A 15868-nucleotide genomic window follows, 5' to 3' on the forward strand; every position below is an offset into this window, starting at 1 on the left:
GGAGAAGGGAACACCGCAGCAGTTCAGTAAGGCATTGCGTTTCATACCGGAAAAGAAGAGATTCGGTGACGAGCAGTGGAAGAGGGGTGGTGAGCCGCGATCTCAACTCCCGTGGAGGAGCACTCGGGGGCGGGGCTTAGGAGGACCAAGGAGTGGAAGTAGTGGGAGTCGGCTGGGTAGTGATGAACCTAGCTGGAGGAAAGAGCAGAATTCTTTAGAAGAAAAGAGAGCGAAGCTCCTAGAAGAAGAGGAAGTGACAAGCCCCCTAAAGGAGGTGGTCCCCAGCTCGGGGATGGGGGTTGCAAAAAAGGTTTTGTTTCAAGAACACGAGGATGGGGGAACAAAGGGGGTTATGGTGGATGTGGAGACAGAGAAGAAATGGGCGGACATGAACAGTGCCATGCAAAGTGAGAGCAAAAAAGGGATGAGCAGCCCTGGGGCGAAGAATGTTGCAGAGGGGAAATGTCGTTTCAAACATTTGCCAAGGTCCCCTACCAAAGTGGGGCAGGGTAAAAGGGATGTGCTGGTGGAGAAGAAGAGGGGACGTGGAGGGGAAGAGGTGGACATGGATGTAGATGATCTGGATCGGGCCTTGAAGATCGGAAAAATGAGTGGCGCTTTGGAGGGTGACAATGGGAAGAAAGCGGGGCCGGCGAACCAGTCTTGCGAGAACCAATGAAGATCATGGCTTGGAACTGCCGGGGATTGGGAAATCCCCGGGCAGTTCGCGGGCTTCTAAAGTGTCAGAAGTCTGAAGAGGCGGACATCCTCTTCCTGTCTGAGACAAAACTTGATGAGAGGAGGCTGGAGAAATTTAAGGTGTTGCTGGGAATGGGAAACATGGAGGTGGTGGATTGTGTTGGAAAAGGAGGGGGTATTGCTGTGTTTTGGCGGAGAGGGATTGATATGGTTCTTCGTAGCAAATCAAAGAATCATATTGATTTGGAGGTCCTGGAGACTGGTGGTAGCAGGTGGCGCTTTACTGGGGTGTATGGTGAGGCAAGATCTGAACTTAAGTACAAGACGTGGGAGCTGTTGGAGGAGTTGAAGCAACAGCATGTATCAGGAGTTCCTTGGCTTTGTGCGGGGGACTTTAATGAGATCCTTTTCCATCATGAGTAGGAGGGGGGGGTCCACGTGCGCAGTCTTGTATCGATCGCTTTAAGATGGCCTTGGAGTTTTGTGAGCTCGATGATCTTGGGTTCACTTGGGATGTGTTTACTTGGCGGAATAAACAAACAAAAGGAGAATCACATGTACGAGAAAGGCTGGATAGGGCCGTAGCGAATGTGGAGTGGAGGGGGAAATTTCCCATGTTTTTTGTGAGAAATGGCGATCCCTACTGGTCTGATCACCGACCAGTCATTGTTCTCACGGAAACATGGTAAAAACCTAGGAGGGTGAGCGGTTCAAATTCTTTTAAGTTTGAGGCGACCTGGCTGAAAGAGGAGGATTGCAGGGGAGTGGTGGAGGAAGCTTGGAACTCGGGAGTGGATGGAGTGGGAAATCTTAGCTCACATTTGAGAGGCGTCGCGTGTAGCTTGAAAGACTGGAGTTCCAATGTATTGGGAGGCCTTGAGAAGAGGCTCAAACAGGCGAAGAGGGAGCTGGAGCGGTGGAGAAGGGCTCCTATTTGTGATGAATCAGTTGGAAGGGAGGCGGTGTGGAGTTTCAAGGTGGATCGGTTGGAGGAGCAAATCGACACGTATTGGAAACAACGTTCCCATATAAATTGGTTGCAGCTTGGAGATAGGAGCACGAGCTTTTTTCATAATGCATGCTCGGAGAGGAAGAGGAGAAATAGAATAGGAAAATTAAAGAAGGAAGATGGGAGTTGGGTGAATGGTGAAGAGGAGAAAAAAACTTTTATAACTAACCATTTCATGCAGCTTTTCACAGCAGGAATTGCAGATGTAGAAGTGCAGAAACAACAAGTCCTTGAATCTGTGGAGCCTCGTGTCACGGATGCCATGAATGATCATCTCACTGCTAAGTTCTCAGAGGATGAGATCAAGAGGGCGTTGGACTCCATAGGTGACTTGAAGGCACCTGGCCCTGATGGAATGACGTCAATTTTCTTCAAAAAATTCTGGGATGTGGTTGAACGGAAATTGACTGATGAGGTGATGGGGGACCCATGCCGGAAGGATGGAATGAAACAATTATTTCCTTGATCCCGAAGGTCGACACACCAGAGAAGGTGACTGATATACGCCCCATCAGTTTGTGTAATGTTGTGTACAAGGTTGTGTCCAAGGTGTTATCCAGCAGATTACGAGATGTGCTACCTGATATCATCTCCCTATCTCAGAGTGCTTTTGTACTCGGGCGCCTAATTTCAGACAACATCCTTGTTGCTTATGAGTTAACGCACTTTCTGCTGAAAAAAAGGGGTGGGGAGGTGGGGTATGCTGCCATTAAACTGGATATGAGCAAGGCTTATGATAGAGTGGAGTGGCACTTTTTGAGGGACATGACAGAGAATGGGGTTCTCGGAGCAATGGATAAATCTGATCATGGGTTGTGTGACAACAGTCTCATACAGAATAAAAGTGAATGGGGATTTGACCGAGAGTTTTGTTCCAGAGCGCGGCCTACGGCAAGGAGATCCATTATCACCATACTTATTTCTTCTTTGTGCGGAGGGCTTTTCGGCTCTTCTTCAGCGGGCGGAGCAGGAGGGGCGGTTGGCTGGAGTGAAGGTTTGTCATCAAGCACCTAGTGTCTCACACCTTTTGTTTGCCGATGATTCTCTTATTATGATTCGAGCAATAGAGGGGGATGCTAATCAGCTTCAGGACATTCTGGATCTATATGAAAACTGCTCTGGGCAAATGATTAATAAATCAAAGTTAGCTGTGCTGTTCAGTAAGAACACAGGTGCTGAGAAAAGGAGCGAGGTGTGTACCAGATTGCAAATCACAAAGGAGACGATGAATGAGAAATATTTAGGGCTCCCAGCACAACACCCTGAAATTTTTGGATTTCTGGAAGTGATTAAAATTAAAAATAAAATAATAATTTTCTCCTAATTTTAAAATTTTCTCAACATTTATTTTCTTCACAAGGAATTTAGTATGTAAATACTAAAATATTTGGTTGTTTTCAAAAATTAAATAAGGTTGTTCTTTTGTGTTGCATGCATGCCGCAATGCATTATTCCATTGCTTGTTGTTCAACTCAAGTTTGAATTCTCCTGAATTTAAATTTGAATTGAATATGTTTGAATCTATTTCAAAAGAAAATGCAAAACCTTTCTCCCTCTCCCCATCTCTTTTCAGCCCAGCCGGCCCAATCCCCCTCCTCTCTTTTTTTTCCTTTCCTTCCCCCGCAGCCCAAACTGCCGGCCCGTTTCCTGTCCCGGCCCAACCCGCGCGCCCCACTCCTCCCTCATCTCGCTGTCAGGCAGGGCCCGCCCGTCAGGGTCGTCCTCTACCTCGTGACGGACCGGGACTCTGTCCCGAGTCCGGATCGAGCCCAGCGCACCGCTGATTTCGGGCGTGGCCCGCATGCCAAGAACGCCCCCTAGGCCCTATAAAAGGCTCTGCCCTAGCCCTAGCCCCCATCGAAGTTGCAGCGCCGCCCCACCTAAACCCTAGCCTAGCGCGTCGCCTTTGCCGAGCTCGAAACCGCTGCCTTCGCTTCGCTGTCTCGACGCATCCCCGCCGTGTTGGAGTCGTCCCGTGGCTGCGCGTCAAGGTGAGGCTCACCGCCGACCCTTTCCTTCCCCTCCCTTTTGCTCTCATTCGCGCGAGCAAGCTCGCCGGAGCTCTGCCGCCGTGGGTTGCCGTCGCGAGCCCTGCTCTGGCCGCCTAGGCCCTTTCCCAAGTCCCAAGTTGAGTTCGTGGGCTCGCGCGCTTGCTTCATGTCCAATCCCCGAGCCAAATCGTGCTCGGAGCACCTGGAACGCCTACTCCGGCGATGCTCCGGTCATGTGCCGCCACCTGCCGACTGTGCGCCGCCACGTACCGCCCCCTTCCGAGGCGCCATCCAAATCTAATCCAACGGCCCAGATCCAATCTAAACTAGTCAATACCGGTCAACCCTAGGGAGTTTTGCAAAAGAGACCCTAGGTTTTGAGGAAATCCACCCGTCGTCCATCGCAGTTCAAAACTATTTCTGTTTTAGTCCAAATCTTTACAGAAAACACCCCGAAGTTTTCTAAAATCGAGACCGCCGTCCAAAGCTTTAGTTTTTGCTCGCTAGCCCCTATAGTTTAGGTTTAATCTCGTTTTAGCCCCTGGTTTCTTTAGAGCTAGCCCCTGAAAGTTTAAATCTGTCGCAAATAAGTCCCTAGAACCTTGTTTAAGCCATATCTTTTTCGTTTTAGCTCCGTTTTCATCTATTCTCGCGCTCACGTGATCCTTGCAACGTGTGAGATAGCTTTATAACATTGTTATCCTTTGTGAGCACAGTTTGTTGTGTCTTGCAAATCTTTCCCGCTAGTCTTCAACTCTATAGTTAATCGCGACTAGATCGCTGAAGCACCGTTTAGTCTATAGAATCGCCGTTTTATTTCCGTTTTCTGTGTTTCTTGCACTCTCGTAACCGTAGCAGCGACCTCTATCCTTTAGTACGCTCTTTTTAAGTCTTTCTTTTTCTTTGGTGTATTGTTCTTAGTTGTATCTTTTTGTTTGCTTTGCATGTTTGCCCGTGATTGCTCCGAGTAGAAGGATCGATGTTTGAAGATTGAAGATCAAGAGTTCCAAGTGAGCAAAAGCTGAAGGGCAGTAAGAGTAGCTTTTCGTTGGAGAAAGGCAAGTGACCCTAACCATACTTCTATCTATGCTTTATTTACAAGATGATATTATTTAATTGGAACATGGAGAACCACCCAAGAAAACAGTGCAACCACAATACTATATGGCTCTGGTCTTGGCTAAGTAACTATATGATCCATATGTCATGCCTGGGGCGTTTGATTGGTGGATTTTTGGGTTATTGATCTTTGAGGAGCGGGTGAAGGAAGCTTCGTCTTCTAAGGTACCGCAGAAAAAGGGACCAGTGCGTACATATAGTGATTCTTTGGAAAAGCCTCGTAGCGTCCCTATGCAGTCACACCTAAGGAAGTGTGATAACATGCTTGGCCGGCACATGCATGGTTGGGTTCAAAGTTCTTCGGAACTTTTACGCGAATTGTGGTGAAAGTGTACAACCTCTGCAGAGTTAAAACTAACCGGTTAGCCGTGCTCACGGTCAAGAGCGGCTTGGACCCTCACATGATTAATAAACTTAAAGATGGATATAAATCACATTCTGGTTATTTCTCGTGGCCTTGCTGAGTACCAACCATAAGTATACTCACCCTTGCTTACTGCTGCTCAGACAGAGAAAGTTGTGGTGAAGTCTTTTGAAGATGTTGCTGAGTTCTAGGCGTACGCAACCCCCAGTCGATTACATGTGAAGTTTGGAGCCTTCGTTTCTAGGATAAGCTGTATAACTCTGATAATCTTCTATTTGTTGTAATTCTCATTTACGTGATACTGTTACTGATTATTCACTTATGATGTCTCTATATGTATGAAACTTAATCCTGGCATACATATAGCTATGCATTCGGTTTTGTCCTTAAAATCGGGTGTGACAGGGATGCTAATCAGCTTCAGGACATTCTAGATCTGTATGAAAACTGCTCTGGGCAAATGATTAATAAATCAAAGTCAGCTATGCTGTTCAGTAAGAAAACTGGTGCTGAGAAAAGAAGCGAGGTGTGTACCAGATTGCAAATCACAAAGGTGACGATGAATGAGAAATATTTAGGGCTCCCAGCACAAGTTAGTAAATCCAAAGCTGGGACTTTTGCTTATATTAAGGATAGAATTTGGAAGCTCATCCAAGGGTGGAAGGAAAAATTCTTATCTTGGGCTGGGAAGGAAATCCTCATCAAAGCCGTGGCGCAAGCGATCCCCACCTATGCCATGGGTTGCTTTGATCTTACAAAGACTTTTTGCGACCAAGTGAGTGCTATGGTGAGTAGATATTGGTGGAATCGGCAAGAAGGAAAGCACAAAATTCATTGGCTTCACTAGGATGTTTTAATGAAACCGAAGGCAGAGGGAGGACTGGGCTTTAGGGACATACATTCCTTCAACCTAGCAATGATGGCAAAGCAGGCATGGCGATTGTGGCAGTATCCGAACTCGCTTTTGGCACAAATCTTAAAGGCGAAATATTATAGATCTTCCACTATTCTTGAGGCCCAGCAGAAACAGGGCATGTCTTATACCTGGAGGAGCATTCTGAGGGGAGCTGAGTTGATGAAAAGGGGGATGGTATGGCGTGTGGGTGATGGGAGGGGACTGAAGATTTGGACTGATCCCTGGCTACCGAGAAATCATTCCAGAAGACCGATCACTCCAAGAGGAATGAACCTGATCACAGATGTGGATGAACTGATCAATCCTGTGATGGGCACATGGGATGAAGAGTTAATACGCGACATCTTCTGGGAGGAGGACTACAAGCTGATCCTAGCTCTACCTGTGTCTGAAGGCTGTGAAAACTTTTTGGCTTGGCACTATGATAAGCACGGGAAGTTCAGTATCAAAAGTGCTTATAGGGTCTGTTGGGATGATACTCTCAGGCAGCGCAGTGTTGGTGCAAGCCAGGGTGGGAGTGGACAGAACATTGATACTTGTTGGAACTAACTTTGGAAGCTGCAGTGTCCAAACAAGATAAAGCACTTTCTCTGGAGGTTTGCTCACAACAGCCATCCATTGCGATGCAACTTGGCTAGACGAGGCATGAAGATAGATATTAATTGCCCGGTCTGTGGACGGATGGGTGAAGACGGTGGTCATTTATTTTTCAAGGGCAAGGTGGCCAAGCAAGTCTGGGAGCTGATGTCCATGGGAGGGCTCCATCAGAACCTCGCTGACCAAGCTTCTGCACGTGATACAGTGCCATCATTCTGAAAGAGAAGGAACCGATCAGAATGAATGCAGTAGTCACTTTGTGGTTTCTCTGGACAAATAGAAATGCCATCAGACATGAGGGGAGGGGCAGAAGTGGTTCTGAATTAGCACGTGGAATCAAATCATATTGCCATGATCTACTTCTAAACCAAGGGGCGCCCAAGGGGTCCCAACCGAATTGGGCGAATTTAAGTCAATTTCTGTCGGTTTTCGGTTAGATTCCTGAGAATATTCGAATTTTGAAGCACTAAATTCGAGATGGGTGAATTTCGGTGAGATTCAGTCAATTCGGACCGAATCCCAGAACCCTGGATCGAACGACCTCCACTACGCGGAGCCCATCAGCCGCCAGTCCGCAACCTTCGCCGGCGGCGGCTACACCTGGTCCATCCAGTACTACCACTACAGCGCCTACGCCACTGGCAGCGTGGACCTCTGCCTGCAGCTCGAGACCGGGGGCGTCGCGGCGGTCACGGCGTCCATCAGCTTTAGCCTCCTTGACCCGACGGCCGCCATGCCGCCGTGGAAGCTAACCAAGCAGGCAACGCCGGTGGAGTTTAGCTCCACCCGCAGTGAGGACTACACCAAGATGACCCAGTGGGTTCCCAAGAGCAAGCTGAACGCGCCTCCGGGGACAGGCTACCTGAGAGCACCCAATCGCTTTCAATTGGTATCAGAGTCGGGACTCACTTCTCTCACAAAAAAAGCCAATTCCATTGGCAAATTTGTGTTTACCGGCTCATTAGATCGGTAGGCTTCACCGCCTAGTGAGTTAGCTCTTAGGGAGAAAGGATAGATCCTTTTAGACCCACTCCACGGTTCGACGGCACGGGCTTCCAACGTTGGAAGGTCTTGATGCAAGCCCATCTCCAAGTAACGGGATTAAACGTTTGGAGAGTTGTGAGTGAAGGTGTAAAAAATAATGGTCAACAAGAGAAGCAATATGATGTCACCGCTAAATGCATAATCTTGTCTTCTCTTAGTGATAATGTGTTCAACCGGGTTTATTCTTGTGAAAATGATAAAACGCTATGGAAGACTATCATTGAGAACCATGAGGGCTCGGAGGATGTAGCCAACGAAAGATATCATGTTCTCATTGATAAGCTTAATAGCTTTAAGCAACTTGATGATGAGAATGCCGAATCTATGTACTCACGTTTGAACACTCTTGTGAATGAGATTAATTCCTTAGGTGTGAAGCAAATTGAAGATTTGGAACTCATTCGCAAAATCCTTCACTCACTTCGAAGGCCGGATTATGATTTGGTGACCACAATTCTATATGAGAAAGAGCTCGACACAATGACACCAAATCAAGTCCTCAACAAGGTGATCGCCCATGAGCTACGCAATGACATCAAGCCAAAAGTGTCATCTTCTTCACTAACACATAGCACACTTGCATGCAAACATCTCAAGATGTTGAAGAAGATGGCCATCAAAGTTAGCTCAAGTGATGAGGAAGAAGAGGATGCAAGAAGCTCCTCAAATGATGAAAAAGAGCCAATGAACCCCAACCTCCACAAGCAAGTGAAGAAGATGAACAAATGTTTGAAGGAAATCAACTCAATGGGGTATATGGTCTTCCTCAAAGATGGGCCTCACCATCAACTTATGAAGATTGAGAAGAATTTCAAGAAGAACAAGCAAAAGAAGGAGAAGAAGCCCAAGCATGAATCATATACCGTATTTGGTGAATGGGTAAGCGGTGGTGAAGAATCAAGTGCATGTTCAAGTGATGAATCAAACAAGAAATTCACCACCCGCATGGGATCATCATCCAACACTTGCTTCATGGCAAAAGGTATGGATAGCGATGTAAGTGATGATGACTCCGATTCTTCTTCAATTGATGAACTTCTTGACCATGTTCATGAGCACCAAAAAGTCATTAAGAAGCAATCACAAGAAATTAAAAACCTTAATGCTCTCAATGATCTAAATGCTTCTCTTGCTACAAATTTTGAAGATTTGATGTGCAAATTCAAATTGCTTAGTAAGGAGCATGAAAAGCTCAAATTAAAATTTGAGAGCATTAATGATACTAATGACATGAAGGCACCTGGCCCTGATGGAATGCCGTCAATTTTCTTCAAAAAATTCTGGGATGTCGTTGGACAGAAATTGACTGATGAGGTGATGGGGGTGCTTCATGGGGGACCCATGCCGGAAGGATGGAATGAAACAATTATTTCCTTGATCCCGAAGGTCGACACACCAGAGAAGGTGACTAATCTACGCCCCATCAGTTTGTGTAATGTTGTGTACAAGGTTGTGTCCAAGGTGTTATCTAGCAGATTGCGAGATGTGCTACCTGATATCATCTCCCTATCTCAGAGTGCTTTTGTACCCGGGCGCCTAATTTCAGACAACATCCTTGTTGCTTATGAGTTAACGCACTTTCTGCTGAATAAAAGGGGTGGGGAGGTGGGGTATGCTGCCATTAAACTGGACATGAGCAAGGCTTATGATAGAGTAGAGTGGCACTTTTTGAGGGACATGATAGAGAATGGGGTTCTCGGAGCAATGGATAAATCTGATAATGGGTTGTGTGACAACAGTCTCATACAGAATAAAAGTGAATGGGGATTTGACCGAGAGTTTTGTTCCAGAGCGCGGCCTACGGCAAGGAGATCCATTATCACCATACTTATTTCTTCTTTGTGCGGAGGGCTTTTCGGCTCTTCTTCAGCGGGCGGAGCAGGAGGGGCGGTTGGCTGGAGTGAAGGTTTGTCATCAAGCACCTAGTGTCTCACACCTTATGTTTGCCGATGATTCTCTTATTATGATTCGAGCAATAGAGGGGGATGCTAATCAGCTTCAGGACACTCTGGATCTGTATGAAAACTGCTCTGGGCAAATGATTAATAAATCAAAGTCAGCTGTGTTGTTCAGTAAGAACACAGGTGCTGAGAAAAGGAGCGAGGTGTGTACCAGATTGCAAATCACAAAGGAGACGATGAATGAGAAATATTTAGGGCTCCCAGCACAAGTTAGTAAATCCAAAGCTGGGAGTTTTGCTTATATTAAGGATAGAATTTAGAAGCGCATCCAAGGGTGGAAGGAAAAATTCTTATCTTGGGCTGGGAAGGAAATCCTCATCAAAGCCGTGGCGCAAGCGATCCCCACCTATGCCATGGGTTGCTTTGATCTTACAAAGACTTTTTGCGACCAAGTGAGTGCTATGGTGAGTAGATATTGGTGGAATCAGCAAGAAGGAAAGCACAAAATTCATTGGCTTCACTGGGATGTTTTAATGAAACCGAAGGCAGAGGGAGGACTGGGCTTTAGGGACATACATTCCTTCAACCTAGCAATGATGGCAAAGCAGGCATGGCGATTGTGGCAGTATCCGAACTCGCTTTTGGCACAAATATTAAAGGCGAAATATTATAGATCTTCCACTATTCTTGAGGCCCAGCCGAAATAGGGCATGTCTTATACTTGGAGGAGCATTCTGAGGGGAGCTGAGTTGATGAAAAAGGGGATGGTATGGCGTGTGGGTGATGGGAGGGGACTGAAGATTTGGACTGATCCCTGGCTACCAAGAAATCATTCCAGAAGACCGATCACTCCAAGAGGAATGAACCTGATCACAGATGTGGATGAACTGATCAATCCCGTGACGGGCACATGGGATGAAGAGTTAATACGCGACATCTTCTGGGAGGAGGACTACAAGCTGATCCTAGCTCTACCTATGTCTGAAGGCCGTGAAAACTTTTTGGCTTGGCACTATGATAAGCACGGGAAGTTCAGTGTCAAAAGTGCTTATAGGGTCTGTTGGGATGATACTCTTAGGCAGCGCAGTGTTGGTGCAAGCCAGGGTGGGAGTGGACAGAACACTAATACTTGTTGGAACCAACTTTGGAAGCTGCAGTGTCCAAACAAGATAAAGCACTTTCTCTGGATGTTTGCTCACAACAGCCATCCATTGCTATGTAACTTGGCTAGACGAGGCATGATGATAGATATTAATTGCCCGGTCTGTGGACGGATGGGTGAAGACGGTGGTCATTTATTTTTCAAGGGCAAGGCGGCCAAGCAAGTCTGGGAGCTGATGTCCATGGGAGGGCTCCATCAGAACCTCGCTGACCAAGCTTCTGCGCGTGATACAGTGGCCATCATTCTGAAAGAGAAGGAACTGATCAGAATGAATGCAGTAGTCACTTTGTGGTTTCTCTGGACAAATAGAAATGCCATCAGACATGAGGGGAGGGGCAGAAGTGGTTCTGAATTAGCACGTGGAATCAAATCATATTGCCATGATCTACTTCTAAACCAAGGGGCGCCCAATGTTCAGAGATCCCAGGCCAACGTAAAGTGGTGCAGGCCTCCTGAAGGTGTTCTAAAACTGAATTGTGATGCTTCCTTCAGAGCTGATGAAAATACAGGGGGTTGGGGATTTATCATCAGAGACAATGATGGAGACGTAGTTCTCACGGGGAGGGGAAGACTGAATCACGTGCTGAGTGCTTTTCAAGCGGCACTGATTGCCTGCATGCAAGGCGTTCAGGCAGCGCTGAACTTGGGAATTGGCCGGCTTGGCGGCTTCTTTTGGAAACCGATGCGCTGATGATAGTACAAGCAATGAACTTGGATGTCTTTGATGCGATGGCTGAAGGGGTTACTCTGGAGGAGCTCAAGTTTTTAGTGCGTGTGAATTTTTCTGAATTCAAGTGTAATTTTCTGAGTAGAGTTGGCAATAGGGCTGCCCATGCTTTGGCCGCCTTGGGTTCTGAGTGTGTCGAAGGGGAAGAGCTAATCACTAGTTCTGTCCCTAGAGACGTCCATGTAATTGTCGCTGACGATTTGTCAGACAAGTAATGAGATTGCCAAGTTTCAAAAAAAAAACTATGTCACATGCTTTTTATGGAAAATGCAAACAAAATAGAAAAATAATAGAAAATGTTTGCTGAATTTGCAGAGTGAAACATTTGCAGAATATAACCAAGCTAGCATAGATTTATATATATGTTGGATGATGACATCATCATCACATACCAAACATAAACACTCTTAAAATCTAACTTTTTTCTAGAAGATCTATGATAGCTTAAGGATAATCATAAGCCAACTTCTAAATATGGTTCTGCATCAACCAAATGAACTGATTAGAATTGAACTTAGGATATCCAACTGATGAGGCTATGCATCAACTAATTAAACTAACTATATATTCAGATTTTAACCCAGGATGAGCACTACTAACTTTTGCGAGACTTAGCTGCCTTCTCCCAGACATCCACAAAGACGGCAGGATACACTCTTTTGAGGTGTTGGTACTCTTGGCTTGCCACCACATCATTAATCCTAGCTGAAGAAGTGATAAATGCGGAGCAAGCATCTTTGAGCTTGCTGCAGTAATGCTGGTCAGCAAATGCTAAAGTAGCCGCCGCCGTCCCAGCGTCAAGTCTCTTGCAAAGAATGCTCTCGCACATCAACTTCATCCTTTCCACAGCGTACCTATCGGCAGCCACAAGCAAATGCTTAACCATTTCTACATTCTCATCTGCATCAAGATCATCCATCGCCGGCAAGGAATCCTTGTATATGAAGTGAAGCAACGCCTTGAAAGCAGCAGGCTCCATATCCTCAATCGTTATGCTGCCTTCCGTCTTCTTGCCCATCATCGGTCCATAAAACTCCGCCTTGAAGACGGGCGACCTTGCTGCAAGCATGAACTTGTGGGCACGGAAATCCTCCCCTTTAACCTTGAACGTCACGTCCGCTCCCTCCCCTGAGTCCAGAAATTTCCCAAGATTGTCCGACAGGTCCGATGGCGGCACTTGAACCTCGAGGGCCCTCTCACTCTCCTCATCAAGCCGTGACCAGGGTTTTCCTTACCGGTAAGGAAAAAAACCGGAGGTCAGCGAGAAACGTGTTTATCGGATTTCTCGGAAAATTATCGGATTTGTCATTTTGATTTCGGATGAAATTTAGAAAAAAATTCTCAATTTATGCAGGAAGTAACCTAAATTATTTCCAAACAATCTAATAGTATAAATAAAATACAACAATGCATATAAATATGACTTTCTTGCCACAACAAACAGTCTGTTTAATATGGCCACCGCTATCGCCATGGCTTCATATGAAGTCGTGGAGGGACCGAGAGAGATGGGGAATGGAATATGAATAAGATTTAGTGTTAGGAGGCAGCGGGGTGGCCTGATATTTGGCTGCACCAATTTGGTTTGGGCAGATATTCAAAAGGGCCGAAAATTTCGGGCGATAAGTAAAAAAACCGGACCACCGAGAAACAGGATTTTCGGTTTTCTCGGAAAATTCTCGCCCAGAAATTTTTCCTTGGCCGTGACTCCTCCACAACAGTAACATCGCACTCGATCACCAGGCAGTCTTCCCGGAGGTAAGACGCTTCCAGCTCGCTCGTCTTCTTCCACTTGTTGGTTCCCCAACTGGTATGCGCTCTATCGTACAGAGCCCGCACGGAGAAGACGGACGAGGACAGCCCGGTGGCCGGGTCGACCAGCCTGAAGTCGTACTTCACCCTGACCTGCTTGACGCACTCGGTGACGATTTCGAGGAAAACGGCGGCGTAGTCTTTCAAGTCCTCCCTGGTTCCGTCCGGGTAATAGCGGATGCGCCACCCGTGGCCGCCGACGGCGAAGGCAGCGGATTTGATGTACTTGCGGACGCCGAGGCCCTTGTGCAGGCTGTAGCCGGCAATCTTGAACGAGTGCGTGCCCCGCGCGGCCTCCGCGGTGCACACGGACGCCGTCCTCGCCTCTGGCCTCTGCGATGCAGCCATCGCGGCGGTCTGGGAGCGGGATTGAAGAGGAGGCGGCGGTGGCGGCGAGCAGCCTAACAGACCTGGCCACCAGGGGTATAACAGACCCAGCGACACGGGCCGAATCTCGCTGACAGATTGGCCCCAGCAATCGTGACCAAATTGTCTCGCACGTTGACCAGACGCAAGAGCATATCAAGAACTCTTCTCTGGGTGTGCTACGGCTACGCCTGTCCTTGCCTTACATGCCGCCGTTTCCCATCGACGAGTATAGCAAGGGCACATCCGATCCTCTCTCTAGAAGTAGTAGATCTCTCTCCGATCCATCGCCGCCTCCACGGCCGCCGGTTACCATATAATCACCACGCCCAGGCCGGCCATCGGCCAAGTCTTGGTTTTCAGCAAGCCATCCATGGAGATGGAGCCCGTGACGGTGACAAGGACTTTCGAGGTCCTTGGGTACGCCAGATCGAACCAAGGTTTCGGGATTCAATTTCGGAAAAAATTCGGTCCCAACCGAATTGGGTGAATTTCGGTCAATTTCGGTCGGTTTTCGGTTAGATTCCTGAGAATATTCGAATTTTGACACACTAAATTCGGTTCGGACTCTTCCCAGATGGGTGAATTTCGGTGAGATTCGGTCAATTCGGACCGAATCCGAGAACCCTGGATCGAACAACCTCCACTACGCGGAGCCCATCAGCCGCCGGTCCGCGACCTTCGCCGCCGCCGGCTACACCTGGTCCATCCAGTACTACCACTATAGCGCCTACGCCACCGGCAGCGTGGACCTCTGCCTGCAGCTCGAGACCAGGGGCGTCGCGGCGGTCACGGCGTCCATCAGCTTCAGCCTCCTCGACCCGACGGCCGCCATGCCGCCGTGGAAGCTGACCAAGCAGGCAACGCCGGTGGAGTTTAGCTCCACCCGCAGCGAGGACTACACCAAGATGACCCAGTGGGTGCCCAAGAGCAAGCTGAACGCGCCTCCGGGGACAGGCTACCTCACGCTAGGTGCCCTCCTGTTCCAATGCACCATCACCGTCTTTGCAAAGGCTCCGGCTCCGGCGGCGGCCGCCGAGATGCCCATGGCCTCCGACCAGATGGACAATCTCGTCAAGATCTACGCGACCAAGGATGGATCCGATGTCACCTACTCCGTTGAGGGGGAGCTTTTCCGTGCCCACAAGATCATACTCGCCATGCGGTCACCGGTCTTCTACGCCGAGCTCTACGGAGGGATGATGGATAGCAAAGCACAGCTCATCCAAATCCAGGACATGAAGCACGATGTTTTCGAGGCCCTTCTGCGCTACATGTACACCGACTCTTTGCCTACCACCAGAGATGACGACGATGGAGATGCAGGTGAAATGCTCTGCGGCCTGCTCATGGCTGCAGACCGGTATGGCGTAGATAGGCTAAGGCTCTTGTGCGAGCACAGACTCTGCAAGGTGCTCAATGCGGGTAACGTGGCGGATTTGCTGGCCTTCGCCGATGATCAGCACTGCAGCACCCTCAAAGATGCTTGTATCGAGTTTATGGTGGATTCGGAAAAGTTGAAGGAAGTGGTGGCAAGTGAAGGCTACAAGCAGCTTCGCAGCAAGCGCCCTTTGATTTTGGTGGAGGTGCTGGAGAAGTCAAGTAAGTTTCGCAAAGTGTAGAGCGAGTATCTCAAGAGTGATTAATGAATTATATATGTGTCTGAAAGGTTAAATAATTAAGTACAGTATTGACTTAAAAGCTAGTTCCTTTACTACTCTTGTTGATTTCCATTGTGAAGATAGTACCCCCTCCGTTTCAAATTATAGGTTGTTTGACCACTCGTCTTATTTAAAAATTTATGAAAATATCACTTTATTTGTTGTGAGTTGCTTTATATAAGATCTTCAAGGATGACTTAAATTTGGCAACGTTTGCACAAATTTTTTGAATAAGACGAGTAGTCAAATTTAGAGTCAAAAAAATCAAAAGAACTACAATTTGGAACGGAGTTAGTATATAATAATAATATAATTATTTTTCTTTTGAAAGATCGAATAAGCACAGTGTAGATTTCGAAATTCCTTTCCTTCTAAGGCTAACCTGTAAATAAAGAATAAAACTTGACAGTATTTTCTACCACCCTACATAGCTCTGGAGGTTCCTTCTTTCAGATTTTGAATAGAGACCTACACTGGAATACATGAGCATTTGTGTCCCG

The 15868-nt window shown here is 47.4% G+C and overlaps 2 protein-coding genes across 2 annotated transcripts; one reads left to right on the forward strand and one right to left on the reverse strand.

Annotated features, from left to right (window-relative positions):
- Window positions 1–12124: 12124 nt before the first annotated feature.
- LOC120639107 (BTB/POZ and MATH domain-containing protein 1-like) lies at window positions 12125–13689 on the reverse strand. Its single transcript, XM_039915146.1, has 2 exons — window positions 13238–13689; window positions 12125–12722 (listed from the first exon to the last, which is right to left on the reverse strand). The coding sequence occupies exons 1-2, from the start codon at window positions 13687–13689 to the stop codon at window positions 12125–12127; spliced, it is 1050 nt and encodes a 349-aa protein (XP_039771080.1).
- Window positions 13690–14080: 391 nt separating this feature from the next.
- LOC120713281 (BTB/POZ and MATH domain-containing protein 1-like) lies at window positions 14081–15329 on the forward strand. Its single transcript, XM_039999271.1, has 2 exons — window positions 14081–14127; window positions 14285–15329. Exons 1-2 carry the CDS (start codon window positions 14081–14083, stop codon window positions 15327–15329), a joined length of 1092 nt encoding a protein of 363 aa, XP_039855205.1.
- The last annotated feature ends 539 nt before the right edge of the window (window positions 15330–15868 follow it).

The sequence above is a fragment of the Panicum virgatum genome, chromosome 6K (assembly GCF_016808335.1).
Source record: "Panicum virgatum strain AP13 chromosome 6K, P.virgatum_v5, whole genome shotgun sequence".
NCBI classification, from domain to species: domain Eukaryota; kingdom Viridiplantae; phylum Streptophyta; class Magnoliopsida; order Poales; family Poaceae; genus Panicum; species Panicum virgatum.

Bases quoted from the DNA above. Each gene is read 5' to 3' on its own strand.
- LOC120639107 (XM_039915146.1), bottom strand. From the start codon at position 13,689: ATGGCTGCATCGCAGAGGCCAGAGGCGAGGACGGCGTCCGTGTGCACC. The intron at 12,723-13,237 runs GTCACGGCCAAG...GGAGAGTGAGAG, and splicing joins GATGTTACTGTTGTGGAGGA to GGCCCTCGAGGTTCAAGTGC.
- LOC120713281 (XM_039999271.1), top strand. From the start codon at position 14,081: ATGGAGATGGAGCCCGTGACGGTGACAAGGACTTTCGAGGTCCTTGG. The intron at 14,128-14,284 runs GTACGCCAGATC...GACTCTTCCCAG, and splicing joins AGGACTTTCGAGGTCCTTGG to ATGGGTGAATTTCGGTGAGA.